General features: G+C 41.4%; 1 protein-coding gene across 1 annotated transcript; it reads left to right on the top strand.

The window, feature by feature from the left end:
- The first annotated feature begins 21,421 nt into the window (after positions 1 to 21,421).
- Positions 21,422 to 22,148, top strand: LOC134189871 (tigger transposable element-derived protein 6-like). The gene is made up of 2 exons (XM_062658265.1): positions 21,422 to 21,583; positions 21,642 to 22,148. Exons 1-2 carry the CDS (start codon positions 21,422 to 21,424, stop codon positions 22,146 to 22,148), a joined length of 669 nt encoding a protein of 222 aa, XP_062514249.1.
- Positions 22,149 to 22,958: the final 810 nt, after the last annotated feature.

Raw genomic sequence — 22,958 nt, 5'->3', positions numbered from 1 at the left:
GATGGCATTGCAGACGGTGTACATCAGTCTTTTCAACTAGAAATTAATGCTAAAACAGAGCGCACTGGTGCAGATTCTAGCGAGGTATGTGGTTAGCTGTTTAGTCAGAGAGTTGTCAGACACAAGTTAATAATTTTTATTCTTAATAATAGAGTTTATTAAATTGATTTGTTGTGCAATGAAGAGTTAGAAATTGTAGAGCTCTCAGAATGGCATTCTACAGTTGTATGATTGTATCATTTTATGTGAGCAGAATGTCTGATCTGACACTGGTTTGGCTTATCAGTTGATCTTGCGCATAGAATAGGCTCACAAATGTCAATTGGGCCACTCCAGTCCCAATTCCAAGTTCAGTTCCTCTCTCCTGTGCAGAACTGATGTGCACGGGTAAAGATTTGAGATTACAGGATTATTTTTAGACACTCCCATTGCAGTTAAATACGAGGAATAGTTTGCTACACACAAGCAAATACACCATTTCTTCTGATAACAATACTCCCATTTGTTCGTAAAGATCTGCTACATATGTGTAAATAAACTTTTGTGTAAGAGCTACTGCTAGAATGGAGATCAGAGAAACGGGGCCCTGGTTTGCAAGTGCACATATTAAATATATAGTATCTATTTAAAACTCAAGAACTATCTTCCAAATAAGTTCTTATCTTCAACAACTAGGTTTCCCGGAAGGCGGCTGGAATATCTTGCACTTGGGTACACAATGATGGGGCACACGCCATAAATGTTGCCCATGTGCAGATTAATAATCCTCAAATCAAATGTCTGGAAACTGATGTGCGTGGGTGACCTGAAACTGGAAGTGGGATTAGAGTGGCCTTACTATGATGATAGAAGAGATGCATTCTTTAATTGTTGTGTGTGTTGCTTTGTGTATACAGTAGCGCATATGCATGGATGTCATTCTGTTCTAGGCTCGCCCTCAGATGGTGTGTAGATTTCAGCTTCCAGATGACTTTTCTCCCCGGTCTCCATGGTGTGGGGATAGCTCATTCAAGACGTGGAATCTACACACTGTCTGGAGACCTAACCCTAACCTTGGCTGGCTAGTAAGAAATGGTGTGTATGTTTGTCTGTGTGGGAGGCACTTTTGGCGTTCTTGTTATGACATCATGAGCAAGCAAGCAGTGTATCATGCTGTCTCAAAGATATCAGGCATTGTAGCAAAGTTGTCTAACTGTTTGGAGCCATATCAGTTGTATAGGTCAACCTGGTTCAGATAACCCTAACCTTAACTTTAATCCTAATTCACCTGAACTAGTTGTTCAAAATTTAACAATCCAAACATGCATTTGAGCAATGACAAATACTGTTTCTGCTGTGAAACATTGCGACTATAATTCCAGATCTTTCACACTTATAAGGAGACCAAACTGAGTAATAAGATGTGTTGATGTGGAGCTTCAACAGTGGTACAGTGCAGACAGAAATGAGAACATAATAATTAAGTTTATGTGGCCTAAACTAGAGCTATTTATGACTCTCAGGTGGCCTACATATATAAAATCTGTATTGCATTTTAATGGGACTGCTTTGTTAGACTTGTCAGTATGGCAGTGTGACCTTTATGGGTCATGTTAGGGGTCGACCATATTTTTCGGCATTTTCATGAGCATACGAAACATACGCTTTTTCTCTCTCCCCTTCCCAAAAGCGTACGCGAAAAATGCTGATTTAATGTTGATACAGCGGTCTGAACCTGAGATGACATCTACACCGCAAGAACATAAACCAGCATAAGAAATCTACGAGCTGACTAGAGGATCAGAAACAACACTTTACCCTTAAATTCCTGTCTAAAATATGACGTAGTGTTTCTCTTTGTCGTCATCTCTAGTATCCGAAAACTTCTCTCAAAATGGAATCCTTCTCATCACTCTCAACCTTCCAAAACTCCTGTGCCTTCCTGACAGCATCTTGCCTGCCGTAACTGGTATTTAGATAAACAAAGCGTTGACGAAATGCTGATAGGCATTGACAGGGTGCGTATGGACAGAGCCCGCACAGTTGGACAACTCTGCCAACTTCCTTACGTTCTCCATCAAGACACGAGGCGAAAAGAGAAATCCGAATGTTGCTCATTAACCTGGATGTGGCGGACTGCTAGCAGTAGCAGTACAGTAGAACCTTGCTAATCCGGACCTCGTTAATCCAACCCTTGCTAATCCGGACGACTTACGGCACCCGGCCTCGCATCTCCAGAATAAGTTGGAAATTTTGAGGCAGGTTAAATCCGGGAATCATTGTTGTGATTCAACAATGTCTGCGTCTGATGTACGTAATGGCAAGCTATCTGGCAAAAATAAGAGCAAGAAGGCTACACGTCGTCACAAGACATTGACAATAGATAAGAAGATCGCTATTCTTGATGAACTGGCAACATCTTACGCTGCAATTGCAGAGCGGTACGGAGTAGGCCGAAGCATAATTGGCGACATCAAGAAGAAAGAAGTGGATCTGCAACAATTTAAAAGAAAGCTGACTGAAAAGACATGTGTTTCTTTAATCCGGACGACTTCACTAATCCGGACATCTAGATGTTGAGCATGGAACAAGGCTGTCCGGATTAGGGAGGTTCTACTGTAGTAGGTATTAATGTAATGGTTGTTGGTTTGACCACGCGAACCTGTGTGTAATACCATTGAACTACCTCGGTGAAAACGTCCTAAACATGCGCTAGAACGGCATTTTTTCAAAGCGTAAGCCTGGTTTTACCCCCTCCTCCAGCGTACGTTTCGTACGCTCGTGAAAATGCTGAAAAATATGGACAACCCCTAATCAATAATGATTTGTACAATGGAATGGGTATGGCACACCCAATGCTATGCATTAGCAGTCTAGTGATGTTCTGGCATTTGTATAGCAGTTTGTGTGAATGTCTGTTTGCCCTGTTTGTAAAAGTTCGTTCCAGAATTAAAGTCAGTTGTGGAAAAGTAGGCTGCTGATGCTTAACCTTAACGGACTGAGGTCATATGTGTATCATTGGAAAGCTCTATGTCTGCTTTATTCAATTATGGACGCCTCTCGTTTGTAGGATGCATTACACCGGAGATAAGCAGAGATATGTGATGCTTCCGGTAAAATAATGAGGTAGAAGTTGGAGTCTTGTCAATCATGTACTGTTCTAATTGCATACCTACTGTAATTAGATTGGTATGTTGTTCTAATATTGTAACTAGAAACTGTTTGAGAATGTAATCGACACGCTAGGTACAGCCACCATCACTCTGTATCGCTTTCTACAGCACCGTCGGCGTTGTTTTGCATATTTTACTGGCAAGGGGTTCCAACAGCAGTAATGAGACATCGAAAGTGATTGCTACAACAATAGGGCATCTGGTACATTTTAGGGTGTTAGGTATCCTAACCCACTCCCAAAGCTACAACTGACGTTAATTCTGGAGCAGGCTTTAGGTATATGTTATTTGTGGTAGGGTTTGCCTGTGGGTGTGATAAGTTTTGGCTGGTTATGCTTGTGTTAAGCTGGGTTCACAATATGTTCCGCTCACCTCCATGATGCGGTGTGGCAAACCGCTGATTGCTGAGTTCTGCTGAGCGAACATGTTTCCGCACTGCATTCTCAGTTCACAAATTATTTGGCTGCAGTGTCTACAGTGTCCTTTGTCTGGCACAACAATTACCTGTATAAAGATGTAATTGGGCTTGTGTTCTTGAATTTGGCTTTGTTGCTACTTCTTCTACTTTGTTGCTACTCCGAAAAATGCGCAACAATGTTACTAGGTACGCCCTATATTTTGGAGAAGGTACGGAGCAGAACAATTTTGTCCGTGAATTGCCGTCTTTACGATGCGCTCAAGCTACTTCTACAGAGTGCCATTTTAAAGCTATTACGCTGTCCTGTTGTGATACAAATTATACTTCAAGCAAAAAATATCCTGGATAAGCGTGACCACCTAATTTTATGGTAAGCTGCGGTTGGTCAAACTTCAGCGGCAGCGAGCAGTTTGCCGCAGAGATAGAAAACTTTTCTATCTCCAGCAGCTTTCTGCTGCATGGCAATTTGTTCACAATTTTGCTGTTGCCGTTTATTTCTGATGAGCGGCGTGCTGCTTGTTACCGCTTAGCTTGTTGCTTACATGTTGCAAACCAGGCTTTAGTTGCATGTTTGAAAACAGGAGAAAATTGATTTTAGTTTTGCCAGTCAGAAGCAATGGATTTTCCACCATATCTACCATATCCGGCAACTCTGCTGTTACAGGGATTGGCGTGTACATTCCTTTAGCGCTGGCCCTAGTTCTTTGCCTTGTGCACAGAGGACTGTTTGTGACAAGGTGCCATCTTCTGTACCAGAAGGGCTCCTAGTTTGTCGATTTGTTGGTGGTTATTGATGTTTGCTTTTTGAGTTGTGGTGTATTGCTACTCTGGCAGAAACTGAGTAGGGATGGTAGATTTTCAGGAAAAGTAGAAAAGGAATTGGTTTTTGGCTTAGCTGCGCCAAGGATGTCAAATCTTTCTCACATATACTAATGAGAACAAGATATGTAGGGTGAATATATCAGGAAGTTTTAACACTAACTTTTTACAGTATATTTATTTGGCTTGTTGTTTGTTTGTAAGTGTGACATTTACATTTCTTTTCTAACTATGATAGTTGCTTTTGAAGTTAGATTTTATTAGACTTTGATGACATTGTTGCTATGAAGTAAGCAATTGGGAGCTGTTAGAGACACTGAAGTTAAGTTGCCTGTATCTTGCTTTTCCTTAGATTATTATTAGTGAAACTTATGATGTTCACTCACTATTTCTCAGCTATAGTCATACATTAGGGACCATTCTTGTGTGTACTAGCGGTGGAGTGATGCCTTATTTTAGTGTCTTAGTTTGTCTTCAGTTTACGGTTGTACGGTAAATAGTCACCAGCAGCATAACCGTGATGTACTCAAGTGCATGCATGACAGTGTCAAATCGCCAAGTTTGGTGTCTTATGTTGGTGTTGTATCTCATTTAAGTACTTGTGTAGTATTTATCTAATTTTAGCTATGAGCCATAAGAAGCTGAACTTTGTGCTTTTCACGTGAAATCGCCAGTAGTATACTCAAAGGGTTGACTTACATCTGGTCTGCTGACTATGTGTCATGCTTCAGGAATGTGCATTCCTTTAGTGAGGTCCAATCTTGGAGCAGCATTTGTCTTTGGTCATACATGGCAACCACAGACAGTGGACAAACTGCCAATCACAACCACCAACGTTCATGAAAGAATTTTTACCAGAACAGAGTAGTTCATGTTGAAATTACCAGATCTAGTTGAAATAAACAATAAAACCTACTTGTCTGGATCCGCTAATGCAAAATCAATCGCTCTTGTGGCACACTACAGTTACATGGGAACCTAACATTGTGTAACCAACATCAACATGTACATCTTGTATGTGATATTTTGAGGATTGCAGACTATTTTAGTTGTGTTATGGACGATATGGTCACATAAAACAACAGTTTTTTGTGCAAATTTTACAAGAGGCGTACTTAGAAGAAGAATATAGTCTAAATTTGTAATACTTTGGCAATTCGATTGTGGTTTTTAGAAGACTCATCGCTGTGGAAGCAACAGTGTAAATACATTGTTTTCAGTCACTACTTACAGTTATGAGCCATAAGAAATGCAAAGTCAAATGGCTTAGTAATATCGTACTCAAAAGCTTGACTCACCTCCGGTCTGTGTAATTATGTGGATGAGTAGATGGATTATTATTATTATCTCTATACCAAGGAGGTTATGTTTTCATAGGCATTGGTTTGTTGGTTTCCTTATTTGTTTGTGAGCAGGATTGCTAAAAAATACATGTTGATGGATTTTGATGAAATTTGGTGGGGTGGTATTACTTTGATAGTGACAATTGATTAGTTTTGGGATTAATCTGGATCTGAGTCCCTTCTTGAGGGGTCCAGCTTCATTTGGAACTTTTTACGTGAATAGTGAGATTACTCCTGATTTTGCTCCTGCACACCCGTATCATCTCCGTGCGATTATTATATTGATGGACAAATGATGTCAATGAATGGCAAGTCCAACAAAAGGAACTTAACTTGTATAAGTAGATATCATGAGGACAAATCGATTGGTATATGAGTTACTCTGTATCTTTGCGAGCGATGTTTCTGTGATGTGCAACGCCCACATGTCCACTCTCTGCTTCTTAGTGGAGTAAGCTCCTCCCACTGCAAATGAATCAAATGCATTTGGAATGCAGAATGTGAATGCGAAGATATTATAAAGATCTGCCTTTTGGCATCAGTGGTTCCTCTCTAAAGTAAAATGGTGTCATTAGAGCTGTTTTTCCGTCAGTCTTTCAAGAAGAATTCCCCATTACTATAGCTTACCTAGAGAATGTGCATTTGCTTGAGTAATTGTTGATCTTTGTTCTTTTAAAATCTGTAGTAAAGCATTCAGAGTACGCCATTTAACGTTTGCTACAGAGGATGTTCCCTTTTTTCATCTGCTATTGTAACAGAGGATGTTCCTATTTTTATCCGGTATTGTAACTTTCTACCAATCAGCAACAAAAGAATGTGAGCAGACCGGATGTGATAATAGGAACGTCCTCTGTAGGACACTGTCGATGGCATTCTGAATGCTTCTCTTTGGATTTAAAAACAAGAGTAAACAATCACTGAAGCAAAAGCACGTTCTCTACTGTAGGTAAGCTGGAGTGTAATGAGAAATCTGCTTGATAGTCTGACAGAAAAACAGCTCAAAAGGCAAAATTAAAACAACAGTGAAATTGAAATGACAGCAAATTATATAATTGAGGACGGATAATAATTATTATAAGAATTACTAAGCAAATGTCAATCAATTAGTAAAAAATTTATTTTCTATGCCTTACGGGGCTGGCCAACAGTTTGTCTTGGAACATAGCGATTTGTTTCAGGCTTACACGGAGAATGCTGTTATTACATCTGTAGCTATCAAGGCAAACAATGGTCATGCCATACCTGCTGTTGGCCTCATAGAAATTTAAAGCTAAAGGATCGCAACTCTTGCTTGTCATGGCGTCTTTCTGACTGGAAGAGTGGAAACATTGCAGGTTTACTGACGGAAGCCAAATCTCTGCAAGGGCACTTTCATAGGCATTTGAGTTACCGACAGGGTCATTTTAAGTCTTTGCCACATCAGTTTGCTCAAGCCATGAAAAGAGGGAACGTCGACGCCGCACGATGTCTATTGAATTAGGAAAATGATACGTTTCCACCTTGATGATCATGTGTCAACCGCGTCTCAGAAAATGGTTTGCCAAGTTCTGAAAGAGAAACACCATCTCCATTACCACTCTGATGAAGCACTAGGCAACGAGAGTTCTGCTCATGTAACTTTGACTGTGTATACAGAACGCTGGTTCACAACATGGCCCTCCATACAACTGGAGCCACTGGTTCCTCCGGTTTTCACAAATACTCTTTTTAGCACCTCAGACACAGTTAGATGCAACTTGCTTTATTACCAGCACAACTATGAGCTTGTTCACACTGGGCCTAATCATGATTAGTGTAACGCCATTTGAACGCCTTAGAGAGTAGTATTACAACCGCATTAGTTAGTGGCGTTAGTGATTGCATGTGACTTTGGCACGTGAGGTGATATACAAGAAGAGCATGCCGCCCATGTTTCTGATGTGATGTTGTATGTTCAAAAGTACAAACACAGCAACAATGTAGCGACGTATACGGAAGCGCATGCAGATGTATACAACGTGCGTGCCTGTACATGTGACAACTTCCTGCCGTTTCTGAAGGAGCTGCCAGAGAAAGCAAACTAAATGTTTCCCTCTTCAAAACCTAAAGCAATGCATTCATTAAGACAATTTACGCAAATTCTTGCCAGATATGACGGATGAAAACTGTCGAGGCTAATTAGACTTGCGTGACCACATGACTTACTAATCATAGTTAGCAGTGTGAACGCGCTTGCTCTAATGTTGGCCTAATCATAGTTAGCCTAATCATAGGTAGTTGGTGTGAACACGCGCTGTGACTAACCTTTATATTAACTCGCAAACCCCAGATGTCTGCAATTAACAACCTACTCTATAATGTCAACACCAGTCACAACCTACTGTATAATGTTAACACCAGTTACCAAATCTGTTCGATGGTCTACCTTTATTCTCTCTGCTGCTCCTACGTAATTGCGGTGGTTCCTCTTGAATAGGGAGCATCAGTAGTTCCTCATGAATTGGGGCGTCTGTCTGATCTGGTTGTCATCAGTGCAGGGTTCTACACTAGAGATTTTTGGGAGTGTGGTGGGATGAGCGGGTCCACGACGCACGGACATGCTCACTCGAGCCGATCTCAAGTGAGGTAGACTTAACGTTGTAGCTATTGCGTAGCGTATGTTCAAGTGCCCTGGCAAGGAAATCAACTTCGATCGCCAGTAAGCCCTTCTTAGCGATGTTCATCGATTGCGCATGTGCAATTTTCATAGACGAACTACAGAAAATTTGTTTAGTCAGACGTTGATTGACGTGGACCACTGTTGTTGCTTCATGTGAAGCCATGACTAGTCTAGAGTAGATTCTAGGTGTACACTTCCTGGACAAGAGGCTTGCTTTTCAGGTCATGGGAAGAGCATCCGGGACTAGAATCAGAGGCAATTCATCTGGGACTGCAACCAAAACTTGTGCATACTGTACATCTGGAGCGAGGCTATCATCCCGTGTTACTTTGCAAGAGCCTGGATTTTTGTGGCTATTGTCACCTTTAGTATTGTGTTTCAGTAGTATGGAATTCTGAAACATTCCTTAGATTTTGGAATCCTAGCTACCGTTTCTGAGTGTGGTGCACTCTTGCTGGAGCGTAGCACAGTGCCACGCTGCCATGCTATAGCGAGAACCCTGTCAGTGTCTGAGTACTGCTGAGATGTTGCTTCTGTTGCGTTTCTTCTTACAGGGTCCTTCAGCTTGTTTTCTGATCGATGAAGCAGCTGATTCATGTGTACCTTCTTTCGCATTCCACTGTCAGCAAATGAAACTTCATAATATCACACTCCCATACCGATATTATTGCAGCTGGTCTCCAAATTTCCTTCCCTCGACTGTTCAGTTGTCTCACTAGCACTGCATCTCCAACCATTAAAGGCTTATGGGGCTTTTCTATTGTGGTCTTTTTGTATTCTCCCGTTGTATGATGAGAAGTGTTGCGATATGTTGCTAGGAATGCATCTACCACAACATCTAGCTGAGCTCCTGGCTCCTCCATTCCTTTCTTGAAGCCTCTTTTAAACGAGTGAACAAAACGTTCTGCCTGCCCATTACTGCGAGGGTGATAAGCAGGAGTTTGAGAGTGAAGAATTCCCTGTTGGTCGCAAAATGTTTTGAACTCGTCAGTCGTAAACTGTGATCTGTTGTCTGTAATGATTTGCTGAAGGATTCCGAACCTAAAAAATATCTTCCGAAGTGATCCTATTGTCTGTCTTGTTGAAGTGGAACCTACATGAAGTTTGACAACTTTGGCCACTTTGAATGAGCATCCACTACTATCAACCATATGAAACCCATGAAAGGCCCAGCAAAGTCTATGTGAAGTCGAGACCGAGGCTGGTGAGGAAATTCCCACTGATGAAGAGGAACAACAAGATGTTTGTTTCCATATAAGGTGCAGGTTTCACGACATCTCGTAATCCTGTCAATATCAGCATTTATGTTTGGCAACCAAATATATCTCCGTGCTAGTTGAATCTGTTGACTCCAACGTGCACACAATGTAGTTGCTGAAGAAGTTGTGTTCTGATTGCCTCTGGAACTACCATACGCACTTCCTCATTGTGCTTCAGAATACCTCCATCTACTACTGACAGTTTGTGCTTGGACGTGGCAAACGGTCTCAATTCTGGATTTTCGGTTGTGAGGGCCAGCCTTTGTCAATGTAATGTATAACTTGTTGTAGAATGGGATCACGTGAAGTGTATCTCTGCAACTGGTGATAACATATGGGTCCCTCTTTGATAAAGTGCATTTCAAGATCAGCAACAAACTTTTCTGCCTCATCCTCTCGCTTGTTGCTTTCACCAAAGGTACCATCGGTTGTTGTTGGTAGGCAGACAAAGCATTAGCGTTGCCATGGTCACTTGACTTTGTATTCTATCTGATAATCATACTGGGACAACTGTAAGGCCCATCGAGTCAACCGGCTACTGGTCCTGGTTGGTGGTGTGACCTTTGTTGCATTGAAAATGGTTAGTAAGGGCTGGTGATCTGTTCTCAGCACAAATTTTCTTTCTAATAGAAAATGATGAAATTTCTGAACTGCAAATACTATAGACAATCCTTCTTTTCATGTGTGAATAGTTTATTTCAGCATTAGTTATGCATCACACGTTCTTTTTCATCTTGGCCGAAGTGAAATAAACATGCCCCAATACCCTTGTTACTGGCATCACATGATACGCCAACTGGAAGTTTCTCATCATAGTTAGTGACAACTGGCAATGATGTGAGCTTTTTCTTTAGCTGTTCAAATGCTAGATTGGCTTGTGAAGGCCAGACCCAAGGAATATTTTTGCAGGAGATTTTGAGTGGGGCAGTCAAGTCAGCCGTTATTGGGAAAAACTTGCAAAATTAGTTTGCAAAACCTAAGAAGGATCGAAGTTCTGCTTGATCTAAGGAGTTGGTATAGCTTGGACAGTCTTGAGTTTACTGTCAGATGCTTTAACTCTGTTACTGTCAATTACATGACCCAAGTATTTGATGGAAGGTTGAAAGAATGTACAGTTGTTTTTGTTTGCTCAAAGGCCATGCTGTTTCAGTCGCTGTAGCACTGCCGACACATTCTGAATGTGGTCTTGATTGTTGTCAACGTTAAAGCTATGTCATCAGCAAATTTTGCAACCTTTCTTAATCCACCCACACTACGTTAGTCGTGACTCTTTGGAACAGTGCTGGAGCTAAACTAATACCAAATGATAGTTGAAGATACTTATAAAGAGCGTGTTCACATCGGTCCTAATCATGATTACCGTAATGCCATCCTAACGCCATTAGTGGCATTAGTGACTTTGGCACGTAAGGTAGTATACAAGAAGAGCATGCCGCCGATGTTTTTGATGTGGTGTCATATGTTTAAACATACAAACGCAGCAACAACATGGCGACGTATACGGAAGCGCAGATAGATGTATACTATGTACGTGCCTGTACATGTGACAACTTTCTGCTGTCCCTGAAGGAGCTGCCAGAGAAAGCAAACTAAATATTTCCCTTTTCAAAACCTAAAGCAATGGATTTGTCACGACCATTCACGCGAATTTTTACCCAATATGACGGACGAAAAATGTTGAGGCTAATTAGACTCACATGCCCACATGACTTACTACTTATAGTTAGTGGTGTGAACATGCTTGCGCTAATGTTGGCCTAATCGTAGTTAGCCTAATCATAGTTAGTCCAGATGTTGGTGTGAACACGCTCAAAGACCCTTGTGTGTTGACTACTAAATATTTTTTACTTTATTTATCCAGGCACAGCTGGTGATATGCATTCGATAAGTCTATCTTCGTAAATTTTCTAAGAGTACGAAATAAATCTGTTGCCAATGGAACAGGTTGTTGGTCAATCAGTAGAAATTGATTGAGCGGTTTGAAGTCTCCGCATATTCTTACAGCACCTGATGGCTTGATAATGTTTACTATTGGAAATGCACACATTGCAGTCTCTACAGGTTCCAACACTCCACTTTCTACAAGCCGCTGCAATTCTGAATCAGTTGTCTAACGCAAATGAATAGGTGGTCTACGGGGAGGAAAAATCTTGAGTCTTGCACCTGGTTGTAATTGAACTCCCACAGTAATATCACATTTGCAAGGTCATTCTGGAAAACTTCCGAATATTGCTGCAGCACTTCTAGTTCAGTGAGTTTCGTTCCTTCTAATAGCAATACTGAAGGTTGGCATTCACTATTCAATGACCTCAAAACTTTAGCACAAGCATTCAGTAATCCCATCTTCTTTAACCAATCCATGCCAAGTAAATTTCACCCTCTTCCTTGCTTGACATAAAACATTGCATCCATGGTGCTGTTTCGGAATTGCAACTTTTAAAAAAGTGCTGCTAAACTCCATCAACTTGCCTGACGCGTTTCTCAATCTTTCAGTAGCAGTTGATATTGCTGGTTTGCCTAGTTTTTCTCATGTAGATTCATCAATCAGTGATACATCTGCTCTTGTATCAACTCTAAATTGCACCTCTTTTCTCTCAATTTCCAAGTTTACTAGCAATTTCTTGCCCATGCAATGCAGTTCCCCTGCCTCACAATTCTCTTTGCACACCGAGTCTACCATTTATGGAGACGATTCCGATTCCATTTCTGAGCCTGTTGCAGTCGGCTCTATCTGCTCTGCTTCACCAATCTCTTCTGACCTAAACGGTTGCTTTGCTTGAGACATCCATTCGCTATGTGGCCATACTTTCTACAGCTTTGGCAACTAGTAAGTATCTAAAATTGCTTCAAAGGGCAAGTACTTCCATAGTGGTCTTTGTTTTCACAAATAAAGCATGTTTGTTTTCTTACTCTCCTATCCTGTGACCTCTTAGCTGTTCAAGTGGTGACCTCTTAGCTGTTCAAGTGGTTAATTCTTGAGACTACTTTTGCAGATGCCAGATGCTGTGTGGGCACTTCATTGCTATCGCGTGTTGCCACCACACTGTTTTGAGCCCCTTCCAACGGTCTAGCATACGTCAAGACTTGGTCCATCATCTGGCTAAGCAGATTTCCTTCTCATAAGAATTTTGCAGCATTGCATTGTTACACAGACCTACAGTAAATATATCTCTCAACCAACTAGCATACTTGGATGGTCAAATCAGGCAATTCCCAGCTATCTGTTTAAATGCTGCCATGTACTCCTGAACTGTCTCTCCAGTTTGTTGTTCACGACGGTGAACTTGTTCTACCATTACATTAACTTTCTCCTAAAGAAGGCTTGTATGTGATCGGTGAGCTCGTCTACTGTGAATTCTTCCACTTGCCTAGGAAGCAATGTATTCTCCAGGCGAAGCCTCGTTTCTTCACTCAGACATCTGATGAACCAGAGTTACAAGAAAAACAAACCTATTCTTTTTTCCAGCTCTCAAACCGCCGAAGGTCGTCCTCACCTTCAGATTCTCTAAACAACCCGATAGACTTACACAACATGTCGAATTCCTTGTACGCCAAATGGGGCTTTCTCCTCCGCCATGCCTTTCTGGCAGCGCCAACTGTAGAACCTCAGCACTGTTAGATGCAACTTGCTTTATTACCGGCACAACTATGACTGACCTCTATATTAACCTACAAACCCCGGATGTCTAGTACATCCCATAGTCTTCAACATTGTGCAATGCACTGGGAGCATTTACATGCAGAATATCTACAGAGATCGTTGATCCCAAGTCTATAGATGCTTTTGTTGATTGTCATTTGATTCTTCTTGACAAGAATCCTGGTGTTTGTTCGATCGGTGTATGTGAGACAGTTAGAAGGATAGTCAGATAATCTATCTTGACAGTAATAAAACCTGATGTCTTAGCAGCAACTGGAACAACTCGACTGTGTGCAGGTCGAGAAGCTGGATGTGAAGCCACAGTCCACACAATGAACTCAGCTTTGCCAATAGGCACACTGCAGCTGTTCTTCTCGTGGACTCATCCAATGCATTCAACAGCCTGAATTGGAAGTCACACTGAAAACGTTGCTGTAACTTGTTCGTCAATTTTCCCCATACTAACCAACACCTATCAAAGTCCATCACAGTTATTCGTAGGTGGTAAAGTTTTGCTGCCCCAAGAAGGGACTACACAGGGTGATCCATTGGCCATGGCCATGTACGCCTTAGCCACTGCTCCTATGATTGATAAAATTCAATCCTCGAATTGTTGTCAGGTTTGGTATGCTGACAATGTTTCAGCAGGTGGGTCACTTTCAGATCTCAAACAATGGTAGGGTAATACCATCAAATTGGTACCCAGGTTTGGTTATTTTCCAATGCAAGCAGAACCTGGTTAGTTGTCAAACAACAACGCTTTGAAGAAGGCAAGAAGCTATGTACCAACACTCGAATTAATGTAGCCAAATCTGGTAGAAACTATCTAGAAGCACCTCTGGGAAAGCCAGATTACTGCAATTCCTTTAAGAAGGCAAAGTTGAAAATGGTTAGGAGAAATTTAACGCCTAGCTTTGATTGCAAAGTCTCAACGCTTTGATTGCAAAGTCTTAACGCTTTGATTGTAAAGTCTCAACCTCATGTGGCTTACTCTGCACTGGTTCATGGCATACAGGGCAACTAGATGTATTCAATGAAAGCTGTTCAATTTACAGCAGCTGAACTTGTTTCCTCTAGAGACTGCCATTAGTGCTAAGCTCATTCCAGTACTCGTTGATCTTAAAGATCATGGTCTTTATGTTAGGGAATTGCTGTCTTTGCCTTGTCACTCCGGTGGCCTAGGCATCGTTAACCCATCATCGGTCTCACCAGAATTTGACATCTCCAAGTCTGTCACAGCTTGTCTTACTGCAGCAATCCTGCAACATCAAAGGGATCTCGGAGTCATATATATATATGTATATATATATATATATATATATATATATATATATATATATATACGTATATATATATATATATATATATATTTATAAATATATAAATATATAAATATATAAATATATAAATATACTATATATATATATATATATATATATATATATATGTATGTATGTATGTATGTATGTATGTATGTATGTATGTATGTATGTATGTATGTATGTATGTATGTATGTATGTATGTATGTATGTATGTATGTATGTATGTATGTATGTATGTATGTATGTATGTATGTATGTATGTATGTATGTATGTATGTATGTATGTATGTATGTATGTATGTATGTATGTATGTATGTATGTATGTATGTATGTATGTATGTATGTATGTATGTATGTATGTATGTATGTATAAAGGAGGTGTGTGTGTGTGGCATTACCGTTAACGGCAGCTCTATCCATTTGCCATTTTCTTGCCATTTGTGTGTGTGTGTGTGTGTGTGTGTGTGTGTGTGTGTGTGTGTGTGTGTGTGTGTGTGTGTGTGTGTGTGTGTGTGTGTGTGTGTGTGTGGCTCAATTGTTTAGAGAGTGCATATGGAGAATGGAAACATCCGGGGATAAGTTCAAGTTGCAGTGATGGCGATCTATGGCATAATTTCCTTAAGCAAGAAACTTACACACAATTGCTTCTTGACTCAGGAGTATAAATGATTACCTGCTCTTTGACTGGGGTGGACAAGACCGCTGGCTTGGTAGAAGCATCATGCAGCAGAAGGTACGTGTGGGCCTTGGTGTCCAGTCCCAGAGCTGCACCATAGTCAGTATTCCTGGATGACTCTGGCCAAGCTCCAGGTGGATTGTAGCGCTTGCCCTTAAGCCTCCATGTAGCGCATGAAGGCCCTGTCTCTAGAGGCAGGGGAGCTATTTCTGTAACTGACCCTATGGTTGACGTCGAACGACATGGAGAGCTTAACATTTGTCCATTTTGTGTGTCTGTGTGTAAATTGTAAATCAGGATCTCCAAGAAATGCCAGTGTGATCTCCACCGAATTTGGCTCACACATGCCAAATTCATAGATCTCAAAAGTGAGATTGTCGTTGTCTTCCGGACTTATCTTGAGATGACATGATTTCCTGCTGATGAAACCCACCTCAGCTCTTGTGAATATCTCTGGAACGGCTCATTGGATCTCTACCGAATTTAACTGCTTCTTCCTGACCTCCAACAGTACGTGTGGAGCGTGTCGTTTATTGCAGGCAACATCCAATAAAAACAAGATACTTTTGCATATTCCGGGTTTTGAAAAAATGTCTACCCTTATGTTGGTTATCACAAGGAAGTCTTACAAAGGTTTTTTGTATCGTGAGAATCGAAGGAGAGCCAGTGTTGCTGGATATGCGGAGACACTACATGCTACCAGTGGGCATGTCCAGATTGAGAAAGCCAGCAGAAGGGCATGGGCTTGTTCAAGTGGACTGGAGGAGTAGGAAAGGCACGTTCATTAGAGGCTAGAGCTCAAAAGAATTATCAGGTCAGATCTTGTGACCAGAAGAGTCAAAGAAGAACGGTAGTGCAGGCAGAACAGACTTCATGTTCAGAATCTGCATCAGAAGAATGTGAAGGCTTTGAGTCTTTTAATAAAGGATGCATGCCCAGCTGAAAGTGTTCAATTGATCCATCAAAAGATTTTGGTGGAGGTGCAGATTCAGAAACAATGGGTGACTTTCAGGTTAGACACCTGGGCTGATATGTCATTAGTAGAAGAAACATTATGAGAGAGGGAGCCGAAATTCTAGATGAGTAGAGACCATTTGCAGAATGCTTCAGGAAGGCTTATGAAGTTCAAGGGTGTTTTTACCACCACTATCAGTTATTAGGGCTATAAAGTACCCGTAAAGTTGTATGTTTGTCATGGCACTGGAGCCAATCTCATGGGGATGGACTGGATAAGGGAAGTTGGGTTGTCAGGCGTTTGCATCGAATGTCTGAAGACATTGGGTGAAAAGTCAATTGCTCGTGGCATATGACATCCAATTCCTCATTTAACTGATTTGTTTAGTATATTAGCAGATGGAAAGAGGTTTTCCAAGCTTGATTTATCTGATGCCTACAACCAGCTCAGAATTGATGACAACACTCAACGTTATCTAGTCATCAATACTCATATGGGTTTATTTAAGTTTAAGCGCCTTCCATTTGGGATCATTTCCGTGTCAGCCCTATTTCGACGGGTAATGGATAAGGTGCTGGCCAACTTGGATGGAGTTGGAATGTTCTTTTGATGACATTATCATTACTGGGCCAACTAAAGAAGCACATTTGCAAAATCTTTCTAATGTTCTTGAAATAATTCAGCGAGCTGGTTTGTGTCAGAAAACAAAAATGTGTTTTCTTTCAAGACTCAGTTACATATCTTGGTCGTGTCATCGATCATCGCTGTGTTTGAGCTTCAGAAGAAAAGACTAGAGTGATTCAGCAAATAATGTCTCACAAAATCAGGTTGAGCTTTGCTCCTTCTTAGGAATGATTAACTACTTTAATCAAGTTTTCTCATACATGGCTGAATACACTTCTCCGCTTAATCACTTGCTAAAGACAGTCCTTGAGCCTGGTCTTTCAACGAGCAAGCAGCATTTGAAAGACTCAACAGTCACTAGTTACGTTACCAATTTTGGCAGCGTATGATCCTAGCTTCCCATTGGGATTATTGTGGGATGTGAGTGAGAAGGGGTTGGGTGCATGTCTTTATCACGTCATGGAAAACTGTAAAGAAAGACCCATAGTGTACGCATCTAAATGTTTACCTCCAGCTCAAAGGAACTACTCCCAAATTGAAAGGGAAGGTCTCTCAGTAGTGTTTGGAACGTAGTGTTGTCCTAAGTGCCATCAGATTGCAGCTTTTGAAACAGTTGCACCATGCCCATGTTGGTGCAGACTGAATGAGGGCCATGGCCCGGCACTACATTTGGTGGCCAGGACTAGACAAGGACATCAAAGAAATGCATTGTAAACCTTGTGCCTTACATCAGTGCTCTCCACCAACAGTGCCACGTCATCCATGGGAATTCCTAGACCATTCATGGATTAGACTACATGTAGACATTGTGGGACCATTCCAAACAAAATGTGGCTTCTAGTAGTTGACGCCCATTCTAAGTGGCTTGAAGTACGTCAAATGTCAGTCGAATCTGCATCAGCTTGTCGGATTATCTCATGTCTCAGAGAGCTTTTTGTTTCTGCAGAATTAAATGGTTTTGCAAACAACAGGGCATATTACACATGTTGTCTCCGCCCTATCACCCGAAGAGCAATAGCCAAGTCGAACGGTTTGTACAATCATTTAAGCAGACCGTTCGAAAAAGAATGACCATTCCGAGAGTTACTCTTGATGAAGTTGTTACAAATTTTGTGGCGGTTTATCGGAACACTATTCATACAATGACAAGGAATTCACCAGCAAGACTGTTATTAAATAGAGATCTCTGTTGTCACTTTGACTTGTTGCTTCCTCCCACCCAAGGATATTAGATGGCAAATTGCAGGACAGGATGCTGGAGATTGGTCAAATTAGTAGGGTCTTGGGAGAAGATACTATATGGTGATGATTGGTTCAAACAGTAGGAAGGTCCATATCAATCAGTTGCAGTCATATCACACGGGTATTCAGGAGAAAGAGGAGAGAGCTACTGCTGTTACTACAGCTGTACCTCCGGTTTAGACTAAATCTAGGGTTCGAGGTGTTGTTGCAAGAAATGACGCTACATCACTTACTTCTTCTGACAGTGAATCGGATTCAGAACCATCAGAACCCATCGTGCACAGGAGCAGCCGTGTCGCAAGGTTCAGCCACCTGACAAATATGGTAGCTGGACATCGTAATCTATTTTAGTTGAGGGGATAGTGGTTAGCTAAGGATCCCGGATATATACGGGATATTTTGGGGGATTCATTCTAGAATATTCTAGACGTTGGATTGTGTGCTAAGCTGCAAGCCTTGGCTTTGGGGTGTATTGAGTGCGTTAGTTGCAGTTGTAACAGATACATTGCAAGGCATGTTTGATTGCATGGAAACATTTTGTTTCATTGTTTGTCTTTGAGCAAATGCTTGCTAGACTTTCTTTGGACTGTAGGGAGAATATAGACTGGTACCCAGTCCTCCTCCTCGCACGCGCTCCACGTGTTTTGTCACATGCTTTTTGTTCCACTTGCCAGGAGAAGGACTGGTAACATATTATATCATGTGACCATTTATTTCATTAGTTTAATTAGAAACCAATCCTGTAAATTGTTGCCACATGCACTGATAATATGGCGTTGAGTAATTAGTCTCATGAGAGTACTACGCTAAACGTCGTCAGCCAACACAAAAACACAAAGCTTTACGCTCTTTCTAGGGACTGTTCAGAAATTAGAGTTACAAAGTAGATCACTTTCGTTGCAACAAGCAAAAACCTTGCTTCATGAACATTGTACCTTCACTATCTAGGGGTAGCGAATGCACCTTGTACGCACCCCTGTCGTCTATTGGCTACCATTCACTTGGTACTGAGCAGCTAGAGACATCTCTGTCAATTCTGGCTGGAGAAGACGTCATTGTCATGATGTTCACAGCAGAGACACTAATGACCTTGCACCTTGCGTGACAACAACTATTGCTAATAATCCTCTAATTGTCAAGGTAATTGCTACTCAATTCATTCTAATAGGATTCTACGCGTGCCTTTGTAACAACATTTTGTTGTCTGGCGTTGCAGTTTTGACCAATCAACACACTGAAAACCTACCACGTGAAGAACTAGTCCTTCACGTGACATAATATGTTACCAGTCCTTCTCATGGCAAGTGGAACAAAAAGCATGTGCCAAAACACGTGGAGCGCGCGCAAGGAGGAGGACTGGGTATAGCCTCGAAGTTCCAGACCATCTCCCAAAAGAATGGGAGACGGTCTGGATCAACTTCTGATCTTTGGAAGTGATCTGAGTCAGCCAATCAGCAAGCTGCCACCACTAAAGTGGCGGCCAATGAACGTCGAGAGTTCTGTAATGACATGCACAGCTTCTGGCAAAGGAGTTCACAATTGCGTGTAAAGACAGTTGGTAATTGATTGCATGAACGTGCGTCTTTCATGATGTAAAACTGCACTGGACTGTGCCTTTGAAACAGCACCCAAGGCTCTCGAAATTGATTCAATGTATCCGGAACAGCGGACCGCTGCAGATTTGCTGCTATGGCAGTTGATTACCACCCACCTTGTTTGAACACACCTCTAAAATGTAGTAATCTATCTTGTATTGTCACATCAAGTGGCATAGCGCTATTATCTAAAGAGGTGTTTTTGACTGTTACAACCCTTCATTTCACTTAAGTAACGACGCCTACTTCCGAACTCGGTTTGATCAGAAGTTGATCCAGACCGTCTCCCATTTCTTTTGGGAGACGGTCTGGAACTTCAAGGCTAGACTGGGTACGAATCTAGGGAGAATATCCTGCTAGGTGTTTAGTTATTTGCAACATTTAAGTTATCTGCAATGTTACTATAGAGTAATGGAGAAATGTATCTCTTAATACGTTACTACTATGATTAGACTATACACTTGTGTTTGATGTTGCAGAAACCTAATGCTGAAGCAGCAGCGAAGAAGGAGGAAAAGGTACAAAATCGTGAAGAGGAGGAGGAGGAGGAGGTGGGAGGGAAAGAAGAGAGAAGATCTTGGAGACGATGATTTCTGTAATTTAGAGACAAACCTATACTTTGTACTCTTTAGCAGGAGAGACTTCACTTCATGCTTCTGGATTGACGTGTTACGTACTGTATTATTGCCTTTGCAATTCTGTAGCTAGCAAATGTTCTATCTCACATATTCCTGTAAGTGATTGAGCAATTTTGCATAAACTTAATTGACTATGTTAAGTTGCAGTCAATTGATTGTACAGAGATATATAACGTAGGTAACCTTTGCAACACACCTCCACTGGCAATAATGGTAACTCTAGATCGTAGACTCAAATTTTTAATTTAGTTGTACCAGTAATTACGCTTTATTTAGTTAGGTCAAATTCAATCCTGCAAATAACTGAGCTTGGTTATACAGAATTAGGGACAACGCCTACGCAAGTTTGCTTTGACGCAAATTTGTTTCTAAATAAAAGATGTAGATTTGTTTGACATAATTTGATGAACTTGCACAGGCATGAACGTCGTTTTACTAAATTTCCGAATTGCTTTGACGGAGTTGAATTGTACCCTGTATGTGGAGATTACCCAAGGTTGTGGGCGTGGGCGTGTGGTTACGTAATACTAAACTGCTAGAAAGGGTTTAAAACAAAGGTAAATCTTTTCTAAAATTGTATAACGAAAACTGTTGCATTTTGTCTACGTAGGAGAACTCTCAATTTTTGTACAGCCAGTCTACAAAGCGAGAAAAGCTTTGTCAATATATGGGGGCGTGGCTACATTTTCTTTTTCTTTTTTCCAGTAAGGCATAGGCCATTGCAATTGAGGTATGCACCCCAGACTCCATGATCCAATTCATTCACTGTACTTTCCCGCGTCAACATACACTCGAACCAGTCTCTCCCCGCCTTCGTCTTCCCGGATTGTCTACGGGGTTTGTTAGGAAATGAATACAGTCAACCTTACATTTAGCGACATTGGGTTTAGCGACACATCGGTATTAACGACCGAAACGTTTTACCCTATCAAGAAGGTAGTACAAAATATGTCTTCCTACCTCGGGTTTAGCGACAGCGGATATAGTGACAAATTGCATTTACCGACCTGTCTAAACTGTCCAGTGTAGTACTAATTTCCTCGTTTATACCGATCAATGTAAATTTTGTAACGCATGCGCCGATCACGTGTCTTGAGCATGGCTTCCAGAAAGCGAAAACGGCTGTCATTCTCAGAAAAATACGCGATTTTGGCCGAACTCGACTCCGGCGTGTCACGGAATGCGTTGGAAAAGAAGTACGACGTCCCTCACGGTACTTTAGCTGGCATCATCAAAGACAGGCGTCGAATAGAAGAAGCAGTTGCCAGCGGAACGAGCCTAGGTGCTAAGAGTTCAAAAGTTATCGAGATATTCTCAGATCGACGCTGCTCTGCTTGAGTGGTTTCGTCGAATTAGGGCCAATTGTCCAGAAACTCCGATAACTTGTCTGGAGATTCTAACGAAGGCAACCGCAATAGGAAAAGAGCTGAAAAGAAGAGAAGTTGCTGCTTACGAGTCGTTTGACGAAAATTGCCTCGATCTCAATTGGGTGGATCGCTGGAAGAAGAGGAATGCGATAGCATCAAAGAAAATGCACGGCGAAAGTCAATCAGCTGACAAAAATGCTGCAGCTGATTGGGTGCAAAATCAGCTGGAATTGATTCGACAAGAATTCTCTGATGACAACATCTTTAATGCAGATGAAACTGCGCTATTTTGGAAACTCATGCCTGATAGAACCCTCGCATTCAAAGGTGAAAAGTGCCGAGGAGGAAAACATTCTAAGGAACGCCTAACAATTCCTGTCGCAGCCAGCGCTACGGGAGAAAAATTGTCTTTATATGGTGGACCAATACTTCAAAAACCAAAAGCAACAGCGCATTGAACAGTACTTTAAACCCATAAATGAAAACTAGATTGCTCGCGAGTTGATATATTAAACTAAAATAAATGTCCAACCTGTTAGTAAGCCTCTACAAGGCATTTACTGTGCGTAAACGTGTACATTGGGTTCAACGACACATCGCAAATAACGACCTAAATATTATGCCCTTTCAGATGTCGCTAAATGTGAGGTTGACTGTAGATCAGTTCTAATCGTCTTGACTACATATCACATAGCATACTGCAGTAGCGTAGCTAGGCATGAGGCAGTGAGGCAGTTGCCTCGGTAGGAAAAATGGGCGTGGCATTTGTCACGTGGTCACTTTCAGGTCACACTTCTATCACGTGTCTGTGCTTTATTATGGCAGAGCCGCCAAAGAAGAAGAGAAAGCAGCTGTCTATTCAGTTGGCCTTGGGGTAAGCATAGGATACTAGACTGTGTTTTACGTTGGGCGAGGCCCCGTTGTAGTTTGAGTTTGTAGGATCACGTGTCATAGTCTCCCCCATGCAATATGACAGCAATAGCCTTAGGTAGTGCATATCAATAAGGAATTAATATTAATAAAAAAATTAATATTAATATCAATTTGCCTCGGTAAGAAAAAAATCCTGGCTACGCCACTGATTACTACATGGTGTCGGGAGTATCCGATTCGAACCGACTCTGAAGACATGGCGGACGGACTTAGACTACCGTCATTATTCTCACCACAAGATGCAGCAAAAGAATGGCCACCGTGGCAAGATCACTTTCTATTACTTGAAAGCGACAAACAAGCACAATCATCAACGCAAGTCGCAGTACTGGTCA

The sequence above is a fragment of the Corticium candelabrum genome, chromosome 14, assembly GCF_963422355.1.
Source record: "Corticium candelabrum chromosome 14, ooCorCand1.1, whole genome shotgun sequence".
Classification (NCBI taxonomy): Eukaryota; Metazoa; Porifera; class Homoscleromorpha; order Homosclerophorida; family Plakinidae; genus Corticium; species Corticium candelabrum.
The sequence above is the reverse complement of the archived record's forward strand: the minus strand, read 5'-3'. Positions and strand labels throughout refer to the sequence as shown.

Excerpts from the sequence above, each read along its gene's own strand:
- LOC134189871 (XM_062658265.1), top strand. The coding sequence starts at position 21,422 with ATGGCTTCCAGAAAGCGAAAACGGCTGTCATTCTCAGAAAAATACGCG. Across the intron at positions 21,584-21,641 it reads GGCGTCGAATAGAAGAAGCA|ATCGACGCTGCTCTGCTTGA; the intron begins GTTGCCAGCGGA and ends AGATATTCTCAG.